This window comes from Hakea prostrata, chromosome 5, assembly GCF_041222555.1.
Source record: "Hakea prostrata isolate BN-2017 chromosome 5, UWA_Hpros_2, whole genome shotgun sequence".
Lineage (NCBI taxonomy): Eukaryota > Viridiplantae > Streptophyta > Magnoliopsida > Proteales > Proteaceae > Hakea > Hakea prostrata.
This window is the reverse complement of record NC_142604.1, coordinates 36433310-36449790: the sequence shown is the minus strand read 5'-3', so window position 1 is coordinate 36449790 and position 16481 is coordinate 36433310. Positions and strand designations below refer to the sequence as shown.

Sequence of the window (16481 nt, the reverse complement as noted above, 5' to 3'; positions counted from 1 at the left end):
TGTAACTTACCATGACTATAATGGTTCCGAACAAAGGCAACACACCCAAAGACCTTAGGAGGAACTATAAAGTTGGTTGTCCCTAAAAGAACTTCAAGAGGACAGCACTAATCTAACACTTAGAAATGCATCATATTAATCAGATAAGTGGCGGTTTGAACCCCATCACCCCAAAACCAAGGGGCAGGTGCACAGTGAACATAAGAGATCCTGCCACCTTAAGGAGACGTCGATTCTCACGTTTAGCAACCCTATTTTGAGGTAGAGTATCGACACAACTAGTCTGATATATAATTCCATGATCAGCCATATAAGAGGGAAAGGCCCAACCCAAGTATTCAGTCCCGTTATTAGTCCTAAGGATTTTAATGATAGCCCCAAACTAGTACTAAACAATATTATGAAAATTCTAAAAACAGGAAAACACATCACTCTTTTGGTGTAAAAGATAAACCCATGTAGTCTTAATGCAACAATCAATGAATTTAACAAACCATCTATGGCTTAAAATTCTGAAATAGGAAAATTCTAAAAACAGGAAAACACATCACTCTATTGGTGTAAAAGATAAACCCATGTAGTCTTAATGCAATAATCAATGAATTTAACAAACCATCTATGGCTAGATATAGAAACAATCCGAGAGGGACCCCACACATCAAAATGAATAACAGAAAATAGAACTTTACTTATAATATCAAAATGGGATAAACATATGGCGTTTGCTTGGCAAAAATACAAGCATCACATCAAAAATCATTCAAGTTAGTGAGTTACATCTTTTAACAAGTTAGGAAATAGCCTAGACAAAACTGGTAAAGGAATCTGGACAAGACGATTATGCTACTGCAATAAGGACACTGACGCAGAGAAGACAATGTGGAGACCATAGAAAATGTTGATGGAGGGCCATCCAATAAGTAGACACCCCCCCCCTTTTGTTTACCACTACCAGTCGTACACCTCGTTTCCGAATCCTAAAAACACAAAATAAGATTTGGGGGGGGGGGGACTTATTTTGTAGTTCATATCACACTTAAGACTACTAATAGACAATAGGTTAGCCAAAAATTTAGGAGCATGCAAAACAGAAGAAAGGGTGAGGGTAGGTGAACACATAATGAAACCCTTTCCAAAATGGGAGACAAAGATCCATCAGCTGTTTGAACATCCAAAGCAAAAGGAATAGAAGAGTAAGTATGAAATAAAGAAGATGAGCCTATCATGTGGTCGGTTGCCCCGAAGTCAATTATCCATGAGAGATAAATCAAATTGATACTATGGCGTCCAAAAATACCTGTGAGATGCTGGGAATCAGGGGTAAATGTAATGGCAGAGACTACCTTTGAACTGGGAGTCAACCCAGAAGAGGCTCCCGTTAAAGCCGAGTCATCAACTGATGACAAGGATTTTGGATCTAGTATGAGGAAAGAGGTGTTGGAGTACTCTCAATATCTGTAATAGCCTGAATTTTGCATAAGCTAGATTGCTACCCCTATTTCCACTTCTAACTCCTCCACAGGAATTTATTGAGTGTCCCTGTAACTTCCAACACTTCTCCTTTGTATGGCATTCTCTACCACAATATTCACACTTCACAAATAGTAGAGAATCATCAAAACTAGGCTTATTATTGCCAAAACCAGAAGCTAATGCAAACCTTTCAGGAGTCTATGCATGCACCACAGTTGTTTGCCGACTGTCCTTTGTATCAACCATGGCATAGGCTTGCTCTGGAGAAGGAAAAGCCTCTTGGGAAAGAATGTGTGCCAAATCTGATCATACTCTGTTTAAACTTACTAGAAAAATCATAAACTCGAAGCTTGTCTCCCACTTCTAATAAGCGGCGGCATCTATAGCAGTGGTTGGTGTAAATTTCCCATAGAAATCCAATGTCTGATAGTACCCTCTAAGTGTATCATAATACAAAGTGAGAGTAAGGTTCTTCATTACAAGCGATGGATCTTCCTTCTTATCTCAAAACATTGTGCATCATTACCTACTTTGGAATATATATCCTGAGCAACCTTCTAAATAATAGCAGCATCAAGAAGAAGAAGATAGCTCTCTATTATACTTGGTTCAATGGAATTAAGAAAAAATCCCCATAACCAAACACTCAGTTGTATACCACTTTGTATATTGCGGACCTGGAGAAGAAGGGCTTGGTAGAGGTTCCATCAAGATGGCCAATAAGACAACGAGCACCAATTGCAAGAGAAACAGAACAAGACCACCATAGATAATTGGTCCCATTCATTTTGACAGTCGTCATCTAAAGTGAAGAAAACTCACAATCCCGAGGAATATATGAAACGGAAAAATCATTAGATATACCAAACGAGTTGGATGTAGTTTGATCAACCATTGCAGAAACAAAAAGATTAGCTCAAGGATTAGGGAATAAATTTTTAATAGGAGTAAAAATACTCACTACCAAAAGAGGAGTTCTTTTTTCTTTTTTTTTTCCTTTTTTTTTCTTTTTTTTGTCGAGCTGGGGGGTATTTATGACCTAAGATGTATGATTCTAGTTCGGTCTAATGGAGAGAAAAGAAACCATGGTTCTGGTTGGGTTCAATTGGTTCAATGGGTTCAATCGATGGTTTAATGGGTTCGATTGATCGACAGAGGTTTCTGAAACAAGGTTCAATAGAGATTTTTTGAAGATAGACACAGAAGAAGAAACAAGGAAGTAGAGGATGGATTCTGCAGGTGATGGAAGAAAAAATTGGGGCGATGGAGTTGCAAGTTTCCTATAACAGAAAAAAGGGAAAAAACAATCACAGGTGACCTGCGATAATTTTTTTTATCAAATGCAATTGGTTTTTCAAGTAATAGAGGATGGCAGAAAGGCTAGAAGAAGTATCAATTGAGTTGCAGACGGTTTTGCAGGATGCGATGGGGAAGATGAAGCTCTGGTGGTTGCAAGTGGTGGCTGAAGAGGCTTAAGCTGGTGGCAGAGGGTTCTGCAACTTTCTTTCTTTTTTGGGGGGGGTTCAGCGATGCTTTTGTTGGTTTGAAGAAAAAAGGGGAAAAAATTGATTGGACAGAGAGAGGAGCTTGCCGGTGGTGGCTATGGTTGCAGGTTGGTTTCTCCGATGAATTTTCCTTTCCTTCTCCCCCTTTTTTCTTCTTTTTTGTGGTTAGCACACAACAGGAGGTTCGTGGTGCAATTGAGACTTTGAGAGAAGATGGGAAAGGGACAATGGTACTCAACGATGGATCAGAGTTGGCTCTAATACCATGTTGGAAGAGTTGGAGAAATCCTAACTAATGTCTTTGTGACATAGCACTATAGCAGGCCTTTTATTTATAATGGTAGAATGCAAGGAAGAATACAATAATACCTGATGTGGGACTAAAATAATAAAGCATCCTAACAGACAAAACTACCCTTGTCACTTAAACTTTTGACTTACAAAAAAGAGTTATAGTAGTGTTTGCGAGATGCTAGGGTTTTAACAAATTCCCATGGGATGAATTTGAGATACCAAAAATTACCCTAGGAATGAAAGAAAATAGAGGGAATTGATCTTGGGAGGAAAACGGATTAACAGAAATAGTACGGAGTGATTAGGGGAGGTTTTAGGGATGATGAAAAAGGGACAGATCAATCAAGAGATGGGAGTGTTTCTTGGGTTTCCTGAATAGATCTTGAGCAGACTTTTCTTTCTTTCTCCTTTCTTTCTTCTCGTTCTTCTCTTTTTTTCTTTTCTTTTTCTTTTCTGCTCTTTTTTTTCTTTCTTTTCTTTTCTGTTTTTCTGTTTCAGAATTGCTGCAAGTCAGAGAAACGGAAAGAGAGGGGGCCGACAAAGAAAGAAGGGGGAGAGGGGTGTCGCAAGGGAGGGTGGGGTTTAAGGGTGGGGTGGGGAAAAGATTTCAGAGAGCTGCGATTGGAGGGGAGAGGTTTTAGGGCCATGAGGAAGAGAAGGGGTGTGGGAGGGCTGCAACTGAGGGAGTTGGAAGGGGAGGGGCGCTGGAGCGCTGTACTTACTTGAGAAGGCTGCTGGAAGGCTGCTGTAGATGAAAGGATGCTGCTGGAACTTGAAGAGAAGCTGTTAAAATTGAAGAAAGAAGCAGCTAAAGCCGCCGTGGCCCTCCCAAGAAAGCCACGACTTGTTTCAGACAAGATTCCTAATTCTTTATTCAATTAAGTCTCCTTTTACAATGAGAGGACTGGCCTATTTATAGCATTACATAAAGAGAGAAAGACAGATTCTTAACTAGAAAATAAAGACTGACTCAACTAAGGTTTCCTTTATAGACTAGGATACCCCTTACACTCGACAACAACTACACAATTTTAAGGAATTACCTGTGCTGAAGGACCTAACTATTCACAAGGAATCTTTATTTAAAATAATTTCCCAGTGACACTAAAACTTACTTGATTGACTCAAACAAGGAAGTAAAAACAGATTCAGACTCCAAATATTTAGATAAAAATTCTGAAATTAAAATCTTTAACTAATTATGAAGGGAAAATGACCCAATTGCCCTCAAAGGGGTTCCACCAACCCCTAGTTGCTCCACTTGGTGGTTTTGGCCAAGGAGGAATTTTGTGCTTACAGCACACTTGTAATATGAGAAGTGTAGCATCCAGATGGGCCCACGGTGAACCCCATTTTTCTCAGGATTGCGTAAGACCATTCCGCATAATTTGCAACTTCATCCAACACAATGTATTGACCTAAAAGCAGCTGCGAGAAAACTCTAGCCCCAATACTCAAAATATTATGAGAGTAAGAGTGGGCATGAGTGTCTATTCACCCAATACTCAAAATATTAGGAGAGTAAGAGCGCGGGCATGAGTGTCTGTTCAGGCTATCTCCCAATCCACTAGTAATCAATACTTAGATTCAGATCCATCTCAGGATACAACATATGAAATGTGATTCAGATAAAAATATAATTAAAAAAAAAAAAAAAATGCAATTATAACAAATTCCATCAATCAATTCCTTTTTTTTTTCTTTTCTTTTCTTTTTCTTCTTTTTTTTTTTTTTTTTTTTTGGGGGGGGGGGAAGGGGCAGGGGTGGGGGTGGGGAAGGTAAAAATTCCACTCATCATTTGGTAAGGGCCTGTTTGGTTACATGAGTCTGGAGATTTTAAATATCTAGATATTTCAAATCTATAGATTTCAAATCTGTGGAGTTATAATTTATAAAATTAGATGTTTGGTTGTGGAATGAAATTTGTGGATTTATCCTAAAAATCTATTTGATCGACCTGATTTTTGTGAATGTGCAAACATATAACTTTTTTGAAATCTCTGGATTTCACCCCTTACCCATAAATCTACAGATTCACGTTTTTAGTGTAAAAATGTGAATTTCTAGATTTCATGAATCTAGAGATTTTTATAACCAAACGGGTATAATTCTCAAATTCATGAATCCAGAGATTTCAAATCTCTGGATTCATGTAACCAAACAGGACCTAATTCATTTAGGGGAAATTAAATGTATGCCACAACTAAGGTTAACCAGACTATGTAGGTTGCAAGGCTCAATTGCAACCTCAATCTTCAGGTTGTTACACAAATACACATGCATTAATAACCATTAAAAAAAGTGGATGAGGATTATAACGACGAAGTAGCATGAGGTTCTCTTAATACGAAAGGCAAATATTTCAACAATAATAAAACATGAATATTACCTTTTCCTCTCCTTCGGGTGGACTAGTTTCTGATGGATCATGAGGACTTACAGCATTCATATGTTTCAAAATGGATGAATTCCCTAAAAGTATAAAAATGCACCATCAATACCAGTAGAATAGAACAGATAAACACTTAAATAGGAAGAAACAATAGAATCAATACAATTCCAGTGCCAACAGAAAGCTAGATTTATACTAAATATACAGTTCATGTCTACACCTATAAGCTCTGCATATGTGGTACATTTCATTCTTCTTTAATCCAAGTGTTGAACTTAATAAAATAGAACTTTAATGGAAAACTGGGACATCTAACAACTAAAGCAGGAATGCAGCTTAACAAATTGCAAAACCACAATAAAAATTAATTAAGCTTGCATATTTTATGCTGAAAGAGATCAGGCATAAGAAAAATGAAATGAACAATAAAGGGGGGGGGGGGGGATTCATGCCCCTCCCCCCCCCCCCTTTTTCTCTGATTGTAAACCTCATGAAACACTAAAGGCAGATCACACCCATATGACACAAGTTGGGAATAATTTTTCCTTCTAATTCATAACTACAATATTTGATGAATTTGAACCTTCAAGCTACCCTCCAATAACATTATATTTTCCCATGTCAACATAGTTGTTAGTTCAAGCTCGATAAGAATCTTCTTCTTTTTTAACATTTTTATGAGATCCCTTTCTAGCAACCTTTAGCCCAAAAGGCATTAAAAGTTCTTAAAATAGCATCAGAACAAATGACCAAACACTCCAGGCGGAAGCAACAATGAAGGTTTTGGTGGACAAGGGGGTCCAAATGGTGAGGTCAAGGGGAGTATTTAGAAGGGGTGGGAGGGCAGACCAAACCTGTATGAGATAGGGGTGGGGGCGAGGGGACCAAGAACCTTTTGTAATGAACATGGAGAGGGGGCGGATTTGGAGATGCAAGACTCATAAGCGATGCGAGGGCCAAAGAGGGCATAGAGGATACCCATCGGATGCCATAGGTCAAGCCAAAAGGAAGTAGATGAGCCAATGGAGATCTCAGTGGAGATGGCCGAGAGGGCAAGCAGTCTTAATAGAAGGACCTTCCTCCAGACCCATGAGGGATAGGGAGGAGATGGAACAGTCTAGATCGAGTCAAATCTAAGGAGGTACGAGTACACCCACTTAACCCAAATGGAGTCATGGTTAGACGCAATCTTCTAGATGAGTATAAGGCAGGCCTGTTGACATCTTGAATTCAATGGATCCCCAAACCCCCCCCCCCCCCATTTGGGACGACAGATAACCAGCCAACTAATGGGGTTTAGGAAGTGAGAGGCCTCTTGGACCTTACAAAGAAAGGCACAACAGAGGGACTCCATGGCACAGATGGTGGCTTTGGGGATAGAAAAGATGCTAGACCAGTAACAGTAGTAGGACTAAAGGACCAAACGGATGAGCACCACTCTACCAGCAAAGGAGAGGAGTTTGCCTTCCCAAAGCTGCAGATTTTTCCAACTGTGGTCAAGTAGCAGGGTGCAATGGTGGTTAGTGAGCCAATTAGGGATAAGAGGGAGGCCAAGATAGACCAAAGGAAAGGAACTGAGCCTAAAGCCAGAGAGCTGCTAGAGGGCAATGCGGACTAAATCAAAGACACCCGAAAGAAAGAAGGAAATTTGTTAAAGGTTAACCCGGAGACCAGAAAAGGGTCTCAAAGAGGGAGAGGCCTAAGAATATGGAGGAGATGGAGAAGTGGTCGGCATTGGAGAAAATCATTAGGTCCTCAACGAAGGCCAAATAATTGAGCTTAAGAGAAGACCTACACTTAAGGATGGGGGAGATGAGCTGCTGATCAGTTTTGGCCTCAAGAATACAAGAAAGGACCTCTAGAGCTAAGGAAAACAATCAGGGGGAGAGGAGGCAGCCTTGGCAAAGACCGACACAAGAAGGGACATACCCCGCAAGGGAACCATTAATGATGATGAAGAAGTGAGGGGTGGAGATATAGACTTCGATCCAGTGAACGAAGTGGGGGAAACCATGGACGAGAGAACTTCCTTGATAAAGTCCCATCAGATAAGAATCAAAGGCTTTGTGAAGATCCACCCTGCGAAGGGCAGCTAGGAAGTGAGACGCTTTGTCAAAGCCTCTAACAATTTCCGCACAAAAAGGATATTGTCCATGATACTTCGACCAGCGATAAAGGAAGACTGATTAGCACTCATAAAGAAAGGCATGATGGACTTGAGTCTATTCCCTAGAACCTTGGCAATGGATTTATAAATAAAGTTACAAAGGGAGATGGGCCGAAAAACAGAGAGGGAGGTGACTCAAGGTTTTTCAGGGATGAGGCAAAGAAAGGTTTGGTTGATGGAAGAGAGTTAAGAAGGATTGAAGAAGAAGCTTCGGATATCCTAGACTAGGTCCTCTTAGATAAAGTCCTAAAGAGCAAAGGAAAAAAAACATATTGAAGCCATTAGGGCCCGAGGCCCGATTGACTTTGTGGGACCAAATAGCAAAGAGGACCTATTCCGAGGAAGGGATGGACTGAAGAGAATCCAAGGAAGAGGAATCAACAAACTTGTTGAGGAGAGAGGGAGGGAGGGGAAGGCGGTAGGGAAGCAGGGGAGAGGAGATTTGAAAAAAAGGAGACAACCACTGCCTTAATGCTAGGAGGTCAGAAATCCAAGAGCCATTATAGTCAAGGAGGAGGGGAATGGAGTTGTAGTTGAGGCGGGCTTTAAGGGAGTGGTGGAAAAAGGCAGTGTTAAAGTCCCTAAGCTCAAGTCACCTGATTCTTGATTTATGACGAGCAAAACTTTCCTCCTAGGAGACAAGGGAGGAAAGCTCAAGGGAGAGGGACTTTTCCTCTTCCGCAAGTGAAGGGTTGAAGGGGTCCACCTAGGGCAGAGATTAGAACCTTGAGAGTTCAGAGCGTCATAAGGAAACCCTAGAATTAATATTACCAAAAGTGGTGGAATTCCAGGAGCAAAGGGCTTCCTTAGTGTTCCGAAGCTTACGATCAAAGGCAATAAGCAACAGAGAGTGCCAGTGGATAGGCTAGTACCAGGCCTCATTGGCCGTGGGGAGAAAGGAGGGGTTAGCGGTCCAAATGTCAAAGAACTTGAAAGATTTAAGGCCGAAGGAAGGGAGGTCTTGAATATGCAAGAGGCAAGGGGAATGATTGGAGAGACCTTGAGGAGAGAAAATGGCATAGGAGGAAGAGACACTAGAGAGCCAATACAGTCGGAACCAATCCTACAGATTTGCCACGTGAGAACATGGCCAAACCTTCACAACCGCAAGGCAGGGGACAACCTGCCACTAACTCATCAAAGAAGCGGACAATGTTAAAATCACCCCCAATACCCCAAGATGGCCTGCAATACAAGACAAGATTGAGCACAAGTCATCCCAAAGGTGGGCATAGTCTGAGAAGCAATTAAAGCCATATATAATGGAAAGGAAAAAGGAGGAGGTCAAAGAGAAAGGAGTAAGGCGGAGGTGCATGAGTTGAGGGGAGGAGGTCAAGAGGGAGATTGGAATTTGGCCGGGTCCCACAAAATCCAGATAGGATCATTTAAAGAGAGGTTAGAGTTAGAGGGGAAAGACCAAGAGGGGGTGATGGCGAGGGCAATCCATCAAGTATTGTCACTTTAGACATGGGTCTCAAGTAAGGCACAAAAAGAGGACCTAAAACTCTTTAAGTAAGGCTTCGACATCGGCTTGTTTGGCAAGAGAGTTAAGCCCCCTCACATTCTAGATAAGGATGTCAAACATAGGGAAACTAGAGAGTGGGGCCATCAAAAATAGGGCTTGGAAGGTCCAGCCTATGGTCGCACATAGAGGGTGGGGGTGTCTCACGAATAGGGGAGCCCAGGGGGATGGGTCTCAAAGATGTTTGGTTCAAATGGTCAATTAAGGAACTCAAACAAGGGGAAGAGGGTTATGAAGAGTGGGTGAGATTTAAAAGGGGAGATGGAGGTTTGGCCAAATGGTTCAGAGGGCCCATTAGGCGTTAAAAGATGGAGTTCGGCTGGGACAAAAATGGGTAAGGCCCAAGTATAGGCAGCCTACTAGATAAAGGTCCAAGAAGTGAGAAAAAGAGGCATGTAACATAGCCTACAACCCAAAGGAGGATAAAAAGAGGTGGTGGGACGACGTTAGCAGGTGAGGGTAAAATGGGAGAAGGTAGTGAGGACAAAAGGGGGTTAGGCAGTGAGGTATCGGGATTTGAAGAATCCTCGTTGATGAGAAGAGAGGGTTGCAAAAAGGGCAAGCTGTAAAGGGGTTTTGGATGAGTTTTGGTCAAGGTTTCTATAAGGAGCTAAGCATTGAAGGTCTGCTCGAGTGCCAAGGATCAAAGAACGTACCTAAGGTAACAAAGAGCAAGCAATGAGAGGACCACCAAAGCCTGAGAAGGAGGCGACAACCTGAGGAGGACTTGCAAAGGTGATGGCACTGTGGAGACCAACAAGATCAGGCAGCGGCAGGTCAGCAAGGGCAACAAAGGTTTGCAAGTGCATGGCAATAGAACCTCCAATCACCTAAATCTTTTTCTTCCTTCAGCTCCTCCAGTAGATTTTTGTAGCAAAGGCAATGAGAATGGAAGCAATGGTGACTTAGAGGGCAAATCTAGGGTGACTTTGACTATGATTTGTTCCAGGGCGTCAATTTAAGGAAGAGGAGGAACAACTTCAATCAACAGCATGCGATCTTCACGGGAAGACGGAGCTTCATTAGGGGCGGGAAGAATTGAAGCTTTAGGCACCAACAAGGGCTTCAGAATAATGGCACAAGCTAAGGCTTCATAACTGAATGAAGAGTAGGATTCGCATCGAGCAGGGTCTAGTCATACACAATGACTTAATCGTAGGAGAGGCCATTTTCATCTTCTATAGTAATGGAAGGACGGAGCAGCGTGGAAGCAAGGACCTCAATGCAGATATGTGCATAGGAGAAGCACTCCAAGTTGAGTGTTATTTTATCTGAGCCTACTGGGCGACCAATGGCAGATCCAGTTCAACTAAGGCTATCTTGGTTCCAAAATTTTAGAGGAAGGCTAGGAAGGTTAACCCACAGGAGAAGAGAGCTAAAGTCAACCATACAGAGAGGCAAAGAAGGTTCCCACAGTCCAAGGAAGATGAGAGAGTTCCCAAAGAACCAAGGGGAGCTCTCAAGCGCTCTAATTTTGCAAGCAAGGGAGAGAAACTTGAACAAGAAGATGCTTGAGGCAAGAACGAAGGTATCCATTAGTCCTTGAGCTTTCCACTGTTTAGAGAGGAAGGCTTTGATGATCCCAAGCAGGCAGCAATGGCCAAGGAATTGGCCTATGATGGCGGTTTGCCATCAGTGGATACCAGCAGCAGTAGCAGAGGAGGGCAGCAGACAATGGGCATAGTGTTAGTGGTGGTTGGCAGAATAAAGGAGAGGTTGTACTCGGAGGCGGAACGGGAGGGGGAGGGAAGATGAATAGGGAGTTCCAGGCTTTAGGAGGAGGGGCTTCGACATGGGAGGATATGAGAGGATTGTCGGAGACCAGAGAGAGGGGGATCATCAAAGAACATGGCAGTGAAGGTCAGGTGAAGACGAAGGTAGCAGAGGTCAGGAACAAGGTAAGGCAAGGATTCTGGCAGGTAACAGGTTCACGTTTTGGTTTGTTGTGACCCGCAGTCTCAGTTAGTTCTATTCATCCATTTCCAACATTACCCTACATCCTTGGATTTATCATCAGACTTCTATGACCCATTCAATCCCTTGATATTTTCTTTTGTTTTTATTTGCTTTGCTATCCCTAGATACTCATATCCCTTCTAGCTGAGACAGTAGGAGTGGTAGTTGCAGCTGAACAGCACCACCAGTGTTGGCAATAGATGATCCAAAACCTGGACTTTCCCTGTAATTGTAATTGTTTGTGATCAGCTGGCTGAAGACTGAAGAAGTGATCCATCCCACCACCACCACCGCCAAGAGTGGTGCAAACTTGCATGTCAGATGGGTTATGGACAAACCCAAACAGTCCACAGAGAAGCTCATCTTTGTTTCCATTGTTAGCCTGCTATGTATTTATATAGTAAGAACAAATTAAGCTTACATATTGTAGGAGAGAGGAAGAAGAAACAAAGTATTTTGGATTTGGTCTAAAACTAAGAAGCATTTAAGATGAACTAGCAATGCCAATGGCTGTTGGCTGTCCTGGCCGTTACACCAGTAAGTATGGCAGCATCACAAGGAAGTAGATGTCCGTCAACCAATATTGATTTGTCGATCTCAGCAATCACCTTCTCATTGTACTCCTCCATTGCTATGGACTATTCCATCCTAAACCCAACACCTCTACCATCACCATACCAAGAAATGAAAATCCTTGAGTTTGCAGACCCACTCATCATCTTCACTACCCATCTCTTAAGTCTCTGGAAGAATCTCAGCAAATAATCACAGCTTTGGCATCACCTTGACCAGCCAAAACTGCGTCCAACCACCACCGTGACTCCAGTTAACTACTGCATCCTCAGAAGCATGTTCCACACAAACGCCAGGAACCTCTGATTGATGAGTATTAACACCAAAACGCAATTGCAACACTACTGCAACTTGGCCATGCTGTCTTGCTCCCAAACCTCTCACCTCTCATGATCCGCAAGAGCAAGTCCAAGGAAGAACAGTGACCAATCTGGAAATTTTGAGAGAAGGGGAAGCATACCCCACACCTCATCTCACCTCACTTCATGACCCAGCCACCATTCATTCCATCTCCATTTTTTCCATTTTTATTTTCACTCTTTGGAAGTGTGCTGGCATAATAATCTAACTACTGTTTCAATTATAGGCATGAGTGTATAGGGAAGGAAGAAGAAAGGAGCAGTATAATGTAGGTCGGTTTATTTCTTTCTCAAAGGGTAGTTTGGCCTTTCAAAATTTTTTAATTTTAATTTAACTTGCTTACATCATCACTTAACTGAGTTCTACTAACATGACGGGGCCTTAATGATTTCTCAATAGGGGGTCTCACTGGACTCTTGGATAGCTTAGAGGCATTGTTTTAGGGGGTAGCTCAGCAGGTGGCGTTGAAATTTTCAATAACGACTTAAGTTACTAATGGCAAAGTCATACAATGGTATCACAACATACATCCTTGAAGTTTATATGTATTTCCTAACATCAATTCTCTGTTAGTAATAAATCTGCATACAGAAAAGAAGTTTGCAGAAGGCTAACAGCAATAACATTTAACCATTTATATTCATGGCATCAGGTTTGCAAATTTAGCAAAGGTGTATCTTCCAGCACCAGTACTATCATATTCTATTTCGTGTATTCAAACTCAACACTTATAAAAATAAAATAAAACTTGGCAATAATACCATTCAAATCTGATTACTGATACTGTTTTGATAATCACAGCTACTTATTGAAATACATAGATATATCCACTGTACAGGGAGTGCATACATACTCTCTGTCTCAGCAGCATCAGCAGCATCATCTGACAACATGTCATCATCAAAATCATCCCTTCCTGAGAATGGGCCACCACCTTCCGTTGCAGAATCATCCTCCTCTCCATCAGATAGAACAAATTTGTTTTTCTTGCTCTTCAAATTTAACTGGAACCCATAATAAAATAGCTCAACTTTTTGTTTTGATTTTTGAAATCTAGAGAACCCTTGAACCTTCCAATAATACTCTAACTTACCTGCCGCTCTCGCTGGAAACGTAAGATTGCCTTATCAAATTCCCCAAGAGCATCATTCTGTTCCCCCACACGCTTATCCACAAATACAGAAGCTTTGTTGCTTTGTTCATATTCCTTCAATAAAGTACTCTTTCTCTGTTTTCAAATAACATGGCATCAGTAGATATAGATGACAGGAAATGGGAGTTCCACTGAGAGTAGAATTTGATACTAGAACAGATATACAAATACGGGGATTGCTTCAGTTTTTTATTTTAGAAACAGTGAAATGACTGTTTTATCATGCTTTATGCTTCTCTTTTATCTTCTATATGTTCAATTTACAATTAAGCTCAAACCACAAACCCACAACCTTCCCAAGTTCTTCAAAAGCAGTACCTTCCTAGGCAACTTGATCTGGGTCAATGAGCCATAAAAACAAGCATTTTCTACTGAAAACACTACACTAAGAAAAGAGGCCATGAAACACCTTGAATACATTCGTAAGAGTCACTTTAACAGACATACATATGAGAAAATTGTGATTCTTTATTACATATTAAAAAATAAAAACCCACCATATAAAGGTAACCAACTAGACCCAGGATTTAGATACAAAATACTGAAAGAATGAATGAGAGACATGCCTTTTCAATACCGTGAGAACGAGCCAAACCAATTCGTTTCTCTTCACCTTTCCGTTTCTTACCAAGTACATCAAATTTCCTACGAGACCAGATAGTCTCAAAAGGGCTTTGCTTCACAGGTTTTGCTATCATGGCCTTGGCATTCGGAGCTGACAGCAACTTCTTGGTTGACCTCTTCTTCTTCTTCTTACTGGCATCACTGCTGTTGGTATTTGTTTTTGCCATTATGCTTTGAGGGAAAACAACCAAGGCAGAGAGGATTTAGGGTTTAGGGTTTTGCAGGAAGAATATTGACAATAGATCTTCTGGAGATTCTGCGAAAAAACAAGAACCCTATAGATAAAAATGTCTTCTTCGATTTCTGGGTAACCATGCAAAGGCTTGAGTCTACCTGCTCGTGGATGACCTTAGTTAGTAAGTTCAGAAATGGCAATAATATAGGTATAGATACTTACAGAAATTAAACAGCTTGACAGTAACAATACTATTATGAAATCCAGCAGAATAAATTAATAAAATACATACAGCAATGATACATACGTGTTTAATATGATTCAATGTGGCTGCCCAGTAAACAATAATACCAACCTACATAACAGATACAACCTCATAAACAACATAATAGCACCTTTTTTTTTTCTTTTCTTCTTTTTTATGAAAAAGATGCACTATGTCCAGCATATAACTCATCAAATCCACAAAATAAAGGTTATGCCATAATGTCTAAAACCATGAGATTCCCATAAGGAAAAAGTTGTTAAGAATTGAATTTTTCTTCAATCTGCAAAACCTAATCATCACACACACATGCATATAACTTAAAAGATATTTTAAACAGCACTAGTATTGAACATATTATACATATAACTTAAAAGATATCTTAAACAGCGCTAGTACATAACATATTGCAATCATGAGAAACAACTTGATAAGTACTTTTTTCACATAGGAGCCAATGGGGAAAATATAACTGGAAATAACTATCAAACTGAATAATTAGACAGCAAAACTTCTAAATTATCAGGACTTAAACTGGAGATGTTAAATAGCAATAATACTTATTGGAACTTAAACTGAAGGAAGGACATTGTGTCAGCGCACATAGTGGGTAACTCATATTACTTGAATGCTTATCTCCTAACTATTTCTTCAACCATTAAACATGGAACACTAATTTTATGTTGCTTCTTTATACTACAGTATTGAAATCAAAAATGAGAAAAGCCCAAAAATAAATGGTAATAGGCTCTAAGAGGAAGCCTTGACCTCGTCTCATCCTTGGTGCTCTGGAACAACTTAGTATGTACCATAGTTGTCACGGCGACAAGGCGATGCGAGGCAGTTTTAGCTAGTTGAAGCGATGAATCGACGAGGCGTCCTCCGAGACACTTTTGAGGCCGTCTAGACGTTTTAAGTGAAATTTTTACTTTTTAGTGTACAGCTCATACACTAATTCATTATTCATTATCAACCTATCATATCTTGTATAATAAAAAAATTTAATATTAGCCATTTAGCCTACCTCAGGTCATCCAACATTCTACAAACTACACATAGTGGGTCCTAAATAAATTTCAAGTATCATACTATCATTAACAAGAATCAATATAGGATAAAATGTGACTAAATAGTAAACACATCAATGCATGAGCAAAACAAATAGACACTAGTAGCAATGGTGATCAATCCTACTTAATTAATAAGAACGACAGCGTGATCAAAAGCACACAAGCCAATAACCAGCAAGTAAACCCAAACATCAATTTTAATGCAATCATCTTGATTGGCTAAATGAACGTATACAAAGGGGAAAAAAATCCTACGATTTCATCAAAGATAGAAATAGGAAAAGAAGGCGAGTCGAGAAGTTACAAACTTTAGCTGTCTGATACAGTGCTGTCAACTCGAGAGCGACCGAAAGCGAGAAGTATTCAAAGGAAAAAATTCTTGCTCTTACAGTCTTCCGCTGCCGCTGGAGGTTGCTGGCTTGCTGCCGCCGGAAGTTGCTGCCGCTGCAACTACGGTGGTTTTTGTATGACGAAAAAAAAAGCAGAAATAAGAGAGTAGCAGGCGTCGCTAGCAGTCGCAGAAGTAAAAAGCAGTTCTACTGCTGTCGCCGGTGTCACTCTGGAAGAGAGTAGCAGAGGGAGAGGCAGAGAGGAAGAAGAGATACGTTTTTTTCTTTTTTTTTTTGGTATGAGAAGAAGAGATACGGGTTAATGAATAGAGAAGGGAATTAGGGATTTCGGGTTTTCACTCGTGAAATTCTCTATTTTTCCCCCTTCCTTCCTTCCTTTTTTTCTTCTTTTTTTTTTCTTTTTTTTCTTTTTTTTTTTTTAATGAATTAATGTTACAAATTATCCCATGTTATACATGTAAAATTTATGTAACCATTCAGCCATTAGATGATTCCCAATTGAAATCTAATTTTCAATTCATTTTTTGCCTTTGATTTAGAATAAAAAACGGTGGTATTTTGAAAACCACAAAAGCGGTCGCCTAGGGGTCCAATGCGTCCGG

General features: G+C 40.6%; 1 protein-coding gene across 2 annotated transcripts in view; it reads right to left on the bottom strand.

The window, feature by feature from the left end:
- Positions 1–16193, bottom strand: part of LOC149015886 (nucleolar-like protein) — a gene marked incomplete at its 3' end in the record, with an annotated part of 43265 nt that extends 27072 nt beyond the window's left edge. Inside the window, 6 exon segments of one of the 2 annotated variants that reach the window (XM_089156328.1) lie at positions 5662–5744; positions 13096–13246; positions 13336–13470; positions 13962–14352; positions 14502–14549; positions 15838–16193. In XM_089156328.1, the coding sequence (XP_089012454.1) occupies positions 5662–5744; positions 13096–13246; positions 13336–13470; positions 13962–14186 (594 nt within the window). In that variant the 5' untranslated portion in view covers positions 14187–14352; positions 14502–14549; positions 15838–16193. 2 annotated transcript variants of the gene reach the window in all.
- Between the last annotated feature and the right edge of the window lie 288 nt (positions 16194–16481).